Source organism: Typopeltis vanoorti, chromosome 3 (assembly GCF_054136105.1).
Source record: "Typopeltis vanoorti isolate ZY-2024b chromosome 3, IOZ_Tvanoo_1.0, whole genome shotgun sequence".
Taxonomy (NCBI): domain Eukaryota; kingdom Metazoa; phylum Arthropoda; class Arachnida; order Uropygi; family Thelyphonidae; genus Typopeltis; species Typopeltis vanoorti.
In genome coordinates, this window is record NC_143551.1 from 86,039,235 (window position 1) to 86,052,872 (window position 13,638).

General features: G+C 35.0%; 1 protein-coding gene across 2 annotated transcripts in view; it reads right to left on the reverse strand.

Annotated features, from left to right (window-relative positions):
- The window catches only part of LOC150108348 (uncharacterized), a 509,704-nt gene that overhangs the window by 210,848 nt on the left and 285,218 nt on the right, over positions 1-13,638 (reverse strand). For both annotated transcript variants that reach the window (XR_016548130.1, XM_090390709.1), the window contains exon 5: positions 2,301-2,396. Coding sequence is in view for 1 of the 2 variants with exons in the window: in XM_090390709.1 (XP_090246835.1) it covers positions 2,301-2,396 (96 nt within the window). In the remaining variant the exon portion in view is untranslated. The remainder of the gene's footprint in view (positions 1-2,300; positions 2,397-13,638) is intronic.

A 13,638-nucleotide genomic window follows, 5' to 3' on the forward strand; every position in this document is an offset into this window, starting at 1 on the left:
TGCTTTGTCCAGGGTGTTCACTATTACATGTGGGCTGCCACTGTTTGAAAATTCATTTCATGAAACTTTCTTCTAATTGTGAAAACACTTATGGGATAGCTTATAACTGCTTGCATCTCCAAATGCAGATTCTCTATGGTCTGATGGTAGGGTGAGGTAATCAGCACAGGCTCTTATCAATCAATATTTTAGGTCTACTCGGCAATATCATGGAGAGTCAACTATGGACTTAGGAGTGCTTAACTACTGTGATCAATGTAGTAGGGATATTATTATCTGTAATTACTAGTTATAAAAATAAAATAAATTTATGTAGGATTTTAAAGCCAAGCTTTAAAACTTGCAGTAATCTACAGATTACTATAATAATAATACTGAATAAACAACCACCATGGCAGTTATAAGAACAATGTGACATTTGTCTTTCACTTGATAATACCAAGGTTAAAATCTTGTCTAGGATGTGAGGGACCATTATAAGCACTTTTCAACTAAAGGTGAGTCAGCTGGTCTCATGAAAATGACAGGGATTTTTTTTTTGCTCAGATCCTTGGGTTCTTCATCCTGCAAATTTACCAATTTGCAGGATGAAGAACTAGATGGAGAATCCACAATTAACAGACATTATATACTGTCTCATACTACTATTTGCTATAATTACAATCCGAACCAAAACTGAGTGACATTCAACTCCTTATCCACTATTATCCCTGGATTCCTCACCTTTTCAGCTTCTTGCTGAAGTATAACAAACTTGCATAATAAAAACTTAAATTTTATATTTTGCAATGGAAAATGAAAAGCATCCATCTCATTAGTGCAGAGTGCAAAATATTATTCTTGGTAACTTTTAATCACATATACTAGTCAGTCTGTTCCAACTGTGAAAGGATAGAGCAAATAAAATGTTATTTGCATCATTTTATTATAATTTTTATTATAATAAAATGAAGTAAATCATTTTATTATAACATGTGATAAAATTGATAATGCACAACTTTTCCAAAAAAACTCATACAATTATTTTAATTCCACTTATTCACCTTAAGAAGTTATCCAATTTTTGCTAATTACAGGATCATCCGTAGTAAGCTATATAAATCAAAGGTAAATAAAGCTGAGCCTTAACTGACTGCATGCAACAAAAGTAACAAGCAACCAAAAGCAGTTCCCTATCCCAATCCAGTTTTTTATAGATCATTGGTACATTCCTCAATAAAAAATTCAAACAAAATATAATGTGTCGAGTGAGAATCACTCTGCACCTAAATCATTCAAGAGAAAGCTGTAAGTGCTACTTTTAATTAATGTTTCTAAAACTATCCACTACTTTAGAAATACAAAGGAAGGGGGGGATGTCTATAATTTGATGTTTTTATTTTGGGACCTTTATTTCAATGCCATTGTCTATTTTCCACTTTTCTGGAACCTTCTTATTTTTAAGAATCATTAAACATCCACATCCCAGGTGTCGTTAATTCCCTTAAAGAGCTAGTGATATCTTAAAGCTATGCAACATATGAAGTTTACTTAATACTGCCTCCCTCCCTCCCTCCCTTGCATCAACTATAAGATGTTCTTGGAAAATAATACTTGCAATTATGTCATTGTATATTTATGTGTATACTAACAAGATTTATTGCTTTCTTATATAATAATTTCTTACTGCTGTACATAATAACATACATCAATAAATTTCATCCTCCCCCAATCCTCCATTCTATATCTGTTAAAATAAGAACAGGTTTTTAACATAGACTCTGTGTGCATAGTTGCTATATGCCTCTGTACAAGTAGACAACATGATACATAATAAAAAAACTTTAAAAGAGAAGACCTAATATGGTATAATTTTATTAGAAGTGTTTTATTCTAATTTCACTTAAAGCTTTGAATCAGAAAGTGTGATGTTTAGCAGTCTTATGAAGAGATCTAAGTTTGAGAACAGCTAAGACAAGAGAGCAACAGTACAATAAAGTAATTAATGCTGCAATAATTTACTTTTAGAACTGTGCATAAACACTGTGTTTAATGTGTTTGCTGGACATTAAACTAAATATGCAATGTTGGTTATAGAAATAAAATTATTCATGTTGTATTAATTTTGAGTAAATTAGCTAGTATTTTTATTTATTTTTTATTTTTTAAACCTTTCGATATGCACATATTTCATAAATAAGTAGTTGTCTTTTAAGACAAAGAGACAGAAAAAAAAAGATATAAAAGAGTGTAGATAACATGAAGGAGGGAAAAATGCAGGAATTTAAAACAAGCACTTCATTTAATGCAACCTACAATACCTTTGTTTCAAGAATAGCCTCTAATATCGTTACTTTGTTGTCATTTCCCTTTTTAATATTCTGTAGTTGAAACTCAGACTTCGTTTTTTGTAGAGCCTGGCATAAAGGTAATGATATATTGAGATAAAAAAAATATATCTTAATAAAATTAACAAGGTCCAATAATTTTAATGCAACAACTGAAAGGTAAGTAGTTTCACGAGCACACACACACACACATAAACAAACACATATGTGAACTATAATACATTTATGCTATATGCCTGTTGCACTGCAATAACTAAGGTTACACTGCATGCTTATTATGTATATGAACAACCCCCCCCCCCTCCTTCCCTTCACAGATACATACACTTGCTGATAGCAATGGCTTAGTGACTGCTATCTAAAGAGCATCTGACATGCAGCTCATGAACTTTTGTGTACTAAACAGTAGTACACAAAATTAAATTAAATAACAACGATCAGCAATCATATAGTTGCATCTTTGCTATTTTCTATCTGATAAGCATGCAATATAGCACTCAGTCATAGCAGGAAAATGAAAGAGGTAAAAATTCATACAAGCTCTTTATCACCTTAATATAGAAATACTTTTAAATGCTATTTTAAAATTTCTGTCCGAGTCAATAATGTGCAAAGCAAAAACACTAAATACACTAATTTCTTTGATTACACACACACACACACACACACACACACACACACACACACACACACACACACACACACACACACACACACACACACACACACACACACACACATATATCTTATTATGGGTGAGCATATTTGTCGAGCCCTATATATATATATATATATATATATTTTTTTTTTTATATTAAAACCTTTTTACTTAAATCTCGGTTCTAGTCATTCAATTCTTCATAAAAATATGTATGCTAACCGAGTTAATGATCATTCTTTCATATATATATATATATATAGGGCTTGATAAATATGCTCACTCACCCACATGTGGTGAGTAAAGTTTGCCAGCTGCTACCGACTGGAGAAAAGAGAATATTTTTCTATTTAATAAAAAATAACTTTCTGAACAATATTTTTAAATTGAAGAAAACACTTAAGAATATTTGTAATATAAACAGCCATTCTAGTAACAAAACTTAATGTAACAAATTATATTTTCAAAAAAACGATGTTATTTATACTGTTCTTCCTATTCTTATTATATATTGACTTCTCCTTCTTGGAAGGTTTTTCACACAAAGAAAATGTTCTCAAAACAACAATATAGCACCATTAATTACTGTATGGAACACTTACTGACTTATAAGATATATCATTTTACATCACTTGGCCAACCAGACTGGCAGCCTGGTTGGCTGAATGGTTAGCATATCTGCTCTCCAGCCAAAAGGCTGTTGGTTCGAATCCTGCCGTGGGCATGGATGTTTTTAATTTTCTGAAAATACTAGTGGTGGTGGTGGGCAGTAGATGCCATTAGTGTAGATGATGATGATCGTGGTTTGCTGCAGTTGGTGGATTGAGGGGTAGAGACAAAGAAGAGCTGTGGAGTGGGTGCCCTCCCTTGATGAGTCTTTGGACTCCTTGGAGGTGTCATATAATAATAATCATTAAAAAAATTGGATCTTGAGCGAGTGTTTTTTTTTTCTCGAGGTGAGTAAGATAATTTGTCAAGCCTTGTATTTGTGTGTGTTTATTGTATTAAAATAATTTATTAATAATTCCACATTTCCAAAAAACTTTTGGCTAGTTCATAAAGACAGGGACTAAAAATAATACAATCTTATCAGCATAATTTTTGTGAAGGACAAACTTATTTTCATACTATATGAATTTTGTTTGACCACATATCTGAGACATAATATGCACTGTCTAATAAATGTACACAAACAAACATAGAGCTGTAACTATAGAATAACAGGAATGCCACAATAAATAACTTTTTTATTATGTAAATATTTTGTCTTATGTATCATAAGACATCATCAATACAATTACTGAACAACCATAGGTTGAATTCAAAAAAACCCACAGGTTTCACAATATAAAAACATAAAACTGAATTTAACTTGTGGACATATTACAACCAATTTTAAAAGAGAAATCTGGAAATGTGACACCTGCACTTAATGGATCCTTTTGGGGAATGCAAAGAAGGGAATTTTTAGAATTGTTAAATTATTGCATTGTAAGAATGGAGCACAAGAAATAGAAGTTAGTTCTAATCAGAGATTTAAAGAGGACAAGAAATGAATCCCAGATATAGGATATGTCTTGAGAAAATATGTTGAAAAGATCAGAATCCATAATAATGATTAAATGGTAAGCTTCTCCTGAATATTTTTTAATATACATATTAGTACCACACATAGAGACTACAAAACAGTGCCATGTGTAGGCAAGTGGTTAAAGACAAAAGAGGATAATCTATTAAGAAGTTTCTTGAAAAGCCTGGAGTTGTACTCACTTTGGGGCAGCAGCAGGGGTGATAACATGGGAAGGCAGTTCAAAAGAACAGAAGTAGATGGGATGATGGAAGATGAGATGTTGACCAATGGCTGCTCATGTTTAAAAAAAAGCAGCGGAATGGTAGTAGCCAGTTTGGTGGAGCAATACCCATTAAAGTACCTTAAAAAAAAAAAAAGGAATAATGCAGAAACACATTGCCTATGAGAAAATTGACTGGAAGAGGGATACCTATTAGGTGTCCTCTTCTGTATACAATCAAGAATTCTTAGACAGGTTTTGGGTACACAATCATAAATGTGAGAATAACATCTAAAGTCAATGGGATTTGGGATTTATAAGGTGTTAGGTATCTACAGACATAAAAACACTTGCTTCTGGAAGGATGCAAAAGAGGAACAGAAAGCAAACTGCATTAAATTGCCCTAAAAAACTCATAAGTAGAAAACTCAACCCATTTAACGATGGATGAGAATTGGATTAATTGATGGAACATGTTAGGAGATTGAGCAGGAGAGAAGTATTGTTTTTAATGAAAAAGAATACTCAATTCCTTGGAGGCTGAGGATGATCTGGGTGTGATATGTTTAAGGCAAAATGAGAAAGTCAGCTCAAGAAGAGAAACTGATCTTGACTGGAAATCAGAATATTATCAAAAATAAGAGGAAGTGAAGTAGGATCTTTTTTTCAGATAATAAGACAGGACTGTGTTTTAATAAATCATGAGCTTATCTTCACCCTCACTTGAGATGTTGAAGGAGATCAATGTTAAAGACATTAGTTAGCATGCATAATTTGACTATTACAAAGTTTCTAAAATGAAGAAGAGGAATAGAGAGTACTGTCATCAGCAAAATTATGGATAGCATATTATACTAAACAAGAAATTATATTATTTTTTTCACCCTTCACCCAAGCATGAGCATACTTTACACATGAATTATCTTCATGACCTGACTACTTGTATGTGGAAGAAGTTGACATTTATTGGAGAACCATGACTTGGACAGGAATCAGGGACTTCAAGTCGAGTGAATTATAAAGGCACTCATTCAAGCAAGAATGGCTATATGATCACAGCAAAGTATTTGGATCAGCACAATAAAAACAATAATCAGATCATAAAAAAAAAGGCATGGAAATCCACTGCTGTACCACAGTACATGAGGCTAAAATTATCTGGGAGAAGGATGACTTTAAAAAAAAGAAAGAAAGAAACAAAGTTATGGTCAGAGTTGCCAAGAGGAGAGTACTTCAGTATATCTGCAAGGAGAGATATTTAAGAAAAGGTCAACAGTGTTAATGCCGAGGATTATCTGGTATTCTAATAGGTTGGTGAATTTATTATCATCAGGACTCCACAAAGTCAAAAGATTCATTTCTGGAGATCCCCCCGTCATACCCAAAGATCATCTAACTATGCCTTAAACTTATTCACTGTTTCAGCACTCATCACACTCTCAAGCAATGTATACAAATCATCTATGACTCTCCATGCAAAATGCTATTTCCCCCTCTCCTTCTCAACACTTTCCTTATACAGTTTTCAGACATAACATAGCCTCTTGTTCTCCACTCTCTCCCCCATTGTATGGAAATCCTCCTCCACATTAATTGGGTAAAAATCTCTTACTAACTTATGTCTCTTATTCATACTCCCCTTTCTTTCCATTAAACTGTGCAGACTTATTTCCTCAATCTTTCCCCACCATTCCAGAGACTAAAACCATTACCCATAAGCTATTTGGGAATTATACAAGGGAACTAAGCAAGATAGCAATGTGATTCCATACTTCTACAAAGCGATCATATTTCATACACATTAGGAATCCCATTACTGTAGAGGTGTGATTATATGTCTACAGTAATGAGATCCTTAAATTTTAGGTCCTTGTCCAATTACTTCTGAATACTTTATCTCCTCCACCTCTTGTAAGATATAACCATCGATCGTATTCTGTGCATCCCATCTCTACTTCCCAAATTTTAAAACCTTATGCTTTGCAATATTGCACTGGCATTCCTACTCATCCAATCTATTCAAATTCTCTTGTAAACCCAACATCTGCTTAACTCCTCAGAGTTCTTAGAAAACTTTGCATCATCTGCAAACAACTACACATTCCTATTCAAACCTTCCCCAGTATCGACAACATATGTGGATGGTCTGAAAAGTTCTTGGCCTAACAATGAAAAAACGAATTTATAATTTCAAAATTATTTTTATTTTTCAACATAATCTCCAACTTAGGAAAAAAAAATCTCGCCGATAGTGTTATGGTTGAGGCTGAGAACTTTTCAGACCACCCACATATTATAAGTTAAACAGCAACAACCAGAAACAGACCCTTGGAACACACCAGTAATGACTTTCCTCTTCAGGATATTGCTCCTTCATACACAACTCGCTGATACCAATTAGACAGCCAAATCTCCAATCCAAAATTCCAATTTAATTACCAACTTGTCATGCAGCAATCTATCAAAAGCCTTTACAAAATCTAAATATAACACTGTATATGCTTTGCTCTTGTCCAATGCATTTGTCACATTGTTATAATAAGTAAGTAGATTGCTAAATCACGATTGTTCTTTGTAAACCAATACTATACCATACTCGTACATCCAAGAGAATGCTGTTGTTATCAACCCAGTTCTGAAACTTGGCTCTTACCACCCTCAAAAACTCTTCAGATTGTTTTTAGAACCATTTCCAAACCTGTACTTTGACTTGTTCATAAGTTTTAAATGGATACCCTGCAATTTAGGAAATAACCAGAAATCAAAAAAAAGCCAAGTCCAAACTGTAGGGAAGACATTTCATAACTTCAAATCCAATTTCTTTGACAGACATTGAAGTGAGAAGCTCATGTATAGTCTTATCTTGTCATGTTGAAAAAGTCCAAACTATAGGGAAGACATTTCATAACTTCAAATCCAATTTCTTTGACAGACATTGAAGTGAGAAGCTCATGTATAGTCTTATCTTGTCATGTTGAAAAAGCAATGGCTCTTCCTCGGTACAAACACGTTTAGTTTGTTATTCAACTTTGTCACACAGCGATGACTTTACATCGCTATGTGAACTTATTAACCCTTTCAAAAATCATACAGTACTAGTGAATGAAACCTTTGCTTTCCCAAAATCCAATCAAGAATGCACTTGCTGGCATAAGAAACAATTTGAGCTTACTGGCCCTGTGTGAGGTAAGGTAGTGGTATTCCACACACAAAGACTGAATTTTCACTTCAGGGTTATAATGATAGCCTCAAATGTCTTTCTCATATTTTTGTGAAAAAATTCATTCATTGCCTTCTTCTTTGGTAATGCTTAAGCAACTGGTGACAAATTTCCAGCCTCACTTCTTTCATTTCACTAGTTAACTGAAGTGGTACCCAGTTGTGATGGGGCTATAATGATGTGCACATATTTTATTGTAGCCCAGTTCTGTGACACTGGATTAGTATCGTTGACAATACTAATCTAGGTTCAATTTCAGTGCTAGTCAGTTCTGATTTACTCACTGATTTCTCTCTCTCTCTCTCTAAGTGCTCACATTTCTGTTTATGGAAATCATCAGTTACAGTTTTTGGTGACTCGCTTCATGATTAGCTATTAATGTCAACTGTCACCACTGTTTCTTCATGCCCAATGACATACAGGACTCGCATTTATAGTTACTTTGCCATAAAAACTTTTAATCAGTAGTGTTTGATGGCACTCACATTTTTGTGCATCAAAAATTATATGAGTATGTGCTGTTTTACACAGCTAACCAATTGGTAAAAGATTTGTCCAATGTGTAAGATTCTATTACTGTGTACTGTTTTGCAAACTTTTAAAAGACGCATTCAGTTCATCCAATAACACAAGAAATACAACTTTGATCATACAGCAGTGTATATTAAATTACAGCAAATGATTGAAGGGGAGGGAGACATGTTTTAAGGCTATTCATGCGCCAGCACTATGCACAGATGAACATAGTGCTGGAGCATGAAACCATCTCTCAAACCATCTCTCTGTTGTTATCTCTGGGATCCTAAATAAAATAGCAACTCTTACAATTCCCAGTTCACAGGAAAAAGACATGCTAATTGAATAAATGAGTATATTAATAGCTGGTAATGCACAAAAGATAGCATCTGCCAGCCAAGTAAACCCCATCTTCCTGTGACTAATGCTATGTTTCATCTCCAGAATAGGGTCTCCAGTTTCTCTCCATCTCTCTCTCTCTATGAATAGTGTCACCCACACTACATGTCATTACATCATAATTAACTACAACATTATTATTATTATTATTACCACCCCAAGACCTCATGGAGTCAAAGCCTCATCTGGGAGGTCCTTTTATCACACACACACACAGCTCATCATACCGTGTTTTAAACACATTCAAACTCTTTGCAGACACCACATTCTCAGGCAAGGCATTCCAATCATTCACAACTCTGCATGAAAAAAACCTGCTTCTCACTCCCCTACTCACACCCTATACAGTTTATACACTTTATACAGTTTCCAGGGATAACCTCTGGTTCTCCCCTGATCTACCACTATTCTCTATAAAACTTCTCCAGCATTGATCCTATAACAACCCCTTACCAACTTGTAGGTTTCTATCATATCTCCCCTCTTCCTCCTATCCACCAGACTCTGCAAATTACATCTTCTCAATCTTTCCTCATACTCGACATTCCAGAGGTCAGAAACTACCTTAGTCAGTTGTCTTGGACCATTTCCAACATCTCTTCATCCTTCTGAAACCAGGTAACCAAATCTGGGCACAATAGTCCATGTGTGGCCTAATCAAAGACTTATAAAATGGAATAAGAATCTCCCTACTTCTACATGTCAGTGTCCTCCGCATCATTCCCAGAAGCCTTTGTGTTGTCTTCATAATTTTGGCTATGTGTCCCCTAAATTTTAGATCCTTATCCCCTATCACCCCAGTACTCTTATTTCCTCCACTTCCAACAATATATCCTCAACAAGCATAAATTCTGCACCCCATCTTTGTTTTCCAAATTTTAAAACCTTAAATTTTGCAACATTGACCTCACATCCCCATTTCTGTGCCCAATCACTCAATTTATTCAAGTCTTCTTGTAAGGGCACAACATCTTCTTACTCTTCATGGTACATCCCAACTTTGCATCATCTATAAACAACTAAATATCTCCATCCAAATCTTCACCTATATCATTAATATACAAGTTAAACAGCAATGGACCTAAAAACAGACCCCTGAGGCACCCCACGAGTGCTTTCCTTTTCCTGGATATCGCTCCCCCCCCCCCCCAAACACAACTTGTTGATACGTATCAGATAGCCAGTCTCCAATCCAATGCACCAATCTAATATCCAACCCCATCTGCTCTAGTATGACTGTCAACCTATCATGAGGTACTCTATCAAAAGCCTTTGCAAAATCCAAGTATATTACTGTGTATCCTTTTCCTCTGTCCAAGGAAGCAGTCACTTTATTGTAATAAGTAAGTAAATTACTAAAATATGACCTCCCTTTAGCAAATCCATGCTGTCCATCAAAGATAATACCATTATTATCAACCCAACTCTGGATCCTAGTTCTCACAAGCTTCTCTAACAACTTAACCACAACACCTGACACACAGATAGGCCTATAGTATGATGCTTGAGTTTGATCACCTCCTTTATGAAGTGGCACAATCTTGCCCTCCTTCCACTTCTTAGGAACTTGACCGAGTGCAAGACTCATATTAAAAAAATATGTCTAGGCAGGTGTCAACTCCCTGCCACATTCTTTCAGAATACGTGGTGATATATTATCAAGTACCACAGCCTTATTAACATCTAGTTTACTCAACTCCATACACCTCTTGCTCACCTACAGTCAGTCTCTCCTCCCCATCATCAACTGCACTCAATCCCTCGATGAAGTCACATTCACAAGATTGTAAGATATTTATGAACTGCTCATTAAGTATCTCCCCCACACATTCTGCATCAGCTGTCTGTATACCATTTTCTCCAATCAATGTCATCCTTCCATAATTATTCTTTCTTTTGCTGGCTACATATCAAAAGAACTCCTTGGGATTCTTTTTGGCTTCATTAGCCAACTGCTGTTCATACCTCTCTTGCTACCCTCACCAACCAAGTCACCCTCCTTGCTTGGTCTTTGTAGACCTCATGGAATTGGTTATTTCCACTTCTCTTATGCTGCCTCCAAAATGACCTTTTTCTCTGTATTAATCTCTTTATTCATCCATCTCACACCCACCTTATTTAACCTTCTCACCCTTGGAATACATTTAGACATTGCATCTACTAAACAGTTTTTGAAAATCCCCCAAGCTGCATTGATCTCTTTTCCAGCTAACTCCTCATTCCACGCTACACCCACAAGCTGTCTCCTGAGTTCTTCATAATCCTCCCCCTCTTGTAATTCCACATATACGCTTTTCTCACAGGGGTCCTCACACTGCTGGCAACCACCCAGGTAATCACCTCATGGTCACTCTCACCAATTGGTGAATGATTTGACACGTCATTTATAATTACATCCTCTGATGAGATGATCAAATCCAAGACCCTCAGTCCTCGTGTGCCCTCTGTTACATACTGTCTGAGGTAGTTATCCCTCAAAAACTCAAGAAACTCATTTTCTTTACTTCCAGTTGCTATCTGATCATTCCAGTCTATATTGCCATAATTAAAATCCACCATAATGATCACCCTTTTCTTATTTGCTTGGCTAATTTGACTATACATTTCACTATCACCTCCATCCACATTACCTGGTCTATAACAACATCCCACAAAGTATTTGATTCCATTCACCTCTATCTGACACCACACTGCCTCAAAACCACTGGCACTATTTCCCTCTTGCATCTTTACTTTATATGAACATAACTCTTTCTCTATCATCAATAGCACTCCCCCTCCCTTTTTACTCCTTCTATCCTCACAAAACACATCATATTTCGAAACACATAAAATAAATAATGGATGCCATCATTATTTATTTTAATAGTTTTTACCCGAATTTTCTTAATTTCATTCTGCATCCATTTCATTTCTTGTCTCATCCAATCAATTTCAACTTCTGAATATTGCGACACATTCTCTCTATAATTCACACTTTCTAACTTTCTAACTCTCGACCCCCTCTTCTCACTTTCACTCTCATTCATCCTTCTTTATTTCTGTACTTTCGGTTCAACATGCATCCAACTTTTGCTATCATTCTTCCCATTTTCACACTCATTCATCTTTCTTTGTTTCTGTACTTTCAGTTCCAACATATGTCGAACTTTCGCTATCATCCATTCTTTCGATTTTTTTTACTTTCGATTTCTGCATCACACCATTTATAGTTTCATTTGTTCTCTCAATTTTGTTTCCTTCCACCACTCTCACCTCACTTTCGTCCCTTTTAACATCCATTACGGTTTTCAAATCGCTCTTTTTCTTTTTTTTTTTACTGATTTTTTAACATTTTTTCGCCTCTCTTCCTCACCATCCTTTTCTTTCAAATGTATACTCATTTTCCCTGTGACAATTTTGCTACTAACACTTTCTGTCATCAATTTCATATTTGCAAACATCAATTCCTCGTTCAGGTCACACTTCGCACACACCCTCCCTCCTCCTCACCAAATATCCACAAATCATTTATGTAATCGAAAGAATACATATAACAGACCTCACATTTAACGAACTGAAATCTAAATTAAAGTCATGGAATGACAATGCCGCCACCAGTTTTTGCAGGTTACTAAATCTAATAATAACGATTTCGTAATTAAGTTTTGGCAAAAAAAAAAAAATACCCACACTAATAAAACCGGTAGCGCACAATGTTTACAGCCTCTCTTATCCTAACCTAAATAAATGAATATGGCTGACTCTACCAGAAATGTAGAAAACTATTATTATGTGACCTCAGCCAAATAATCAAAATCTTCTTGTTACATCAATAGAGAGTGCTAGTTATTAGAACTGTAGGATTACACCATTTTCTACTCAGTCTAATATTTTCTGACTTCCTTCTGCTGGCCATATCTTGTGCATATTCTTGGTCTTTGTGTCTATAAAGATGTCTTGCTAACTAAGGCAAAATATCAGTGTAATAATAAATGCAAGGATATCTATATCTTCTATTAAATGAAAAGCATCAGCATCTATGTATTCATACTAGGTATACTGAAAATTATGCTGGTTTGTAAATGCCAAAGAGAATGGGAGTAACTATAAAAGAATTATTTGAGAGAGATCATTACTCAAACAGAGAGAGATAGAGAGAGAGAGAGAGAATGCTGAAGTTTGTAAAAGAATATGATTACAAAATAAAGCTGCAATGAAGATCAAGAGAATTTCCTTCTTGGGCAGCTTATATGCGACTAACAAAATCCAGAGAAGATAAAAAAAGAAAGAAAAATAAAAAATAAAAAAACATACCAATTGTCAGTAGCTGGCCAGGTTTTTATAAGAACATCAGACATACTGCAAAAATGTGGTTATAATTATCAGAATGTTTCTTTTCAGATTTATTTCAAAATGATGACTTCAGTGAACAGTTTCCTCTTATCTTCTAGAATATGTGTCAGTCTTCAAACAATCTAATCAGGAAAAAGAATTAACAGCAAACATTTGACTGTTTTGCAGGATGAAAAACTCAAGTTTCCAAGAGGAAAATCCCTGCTAACTCTGTATGAAACCAGCTAAAATCAATAGATTTTTTTTCCCCCGATGAAACTATGTGCTGTGAACCTAATGGTGTGAATCTCTACAGTTATGCACATGCAAAACTCTCACCATACATTTGGTTTGGCTTTTATTTCTTCAAAAATCACAAGGATTTGGAAGACCATCATTTAAGGTGCAGTTCTA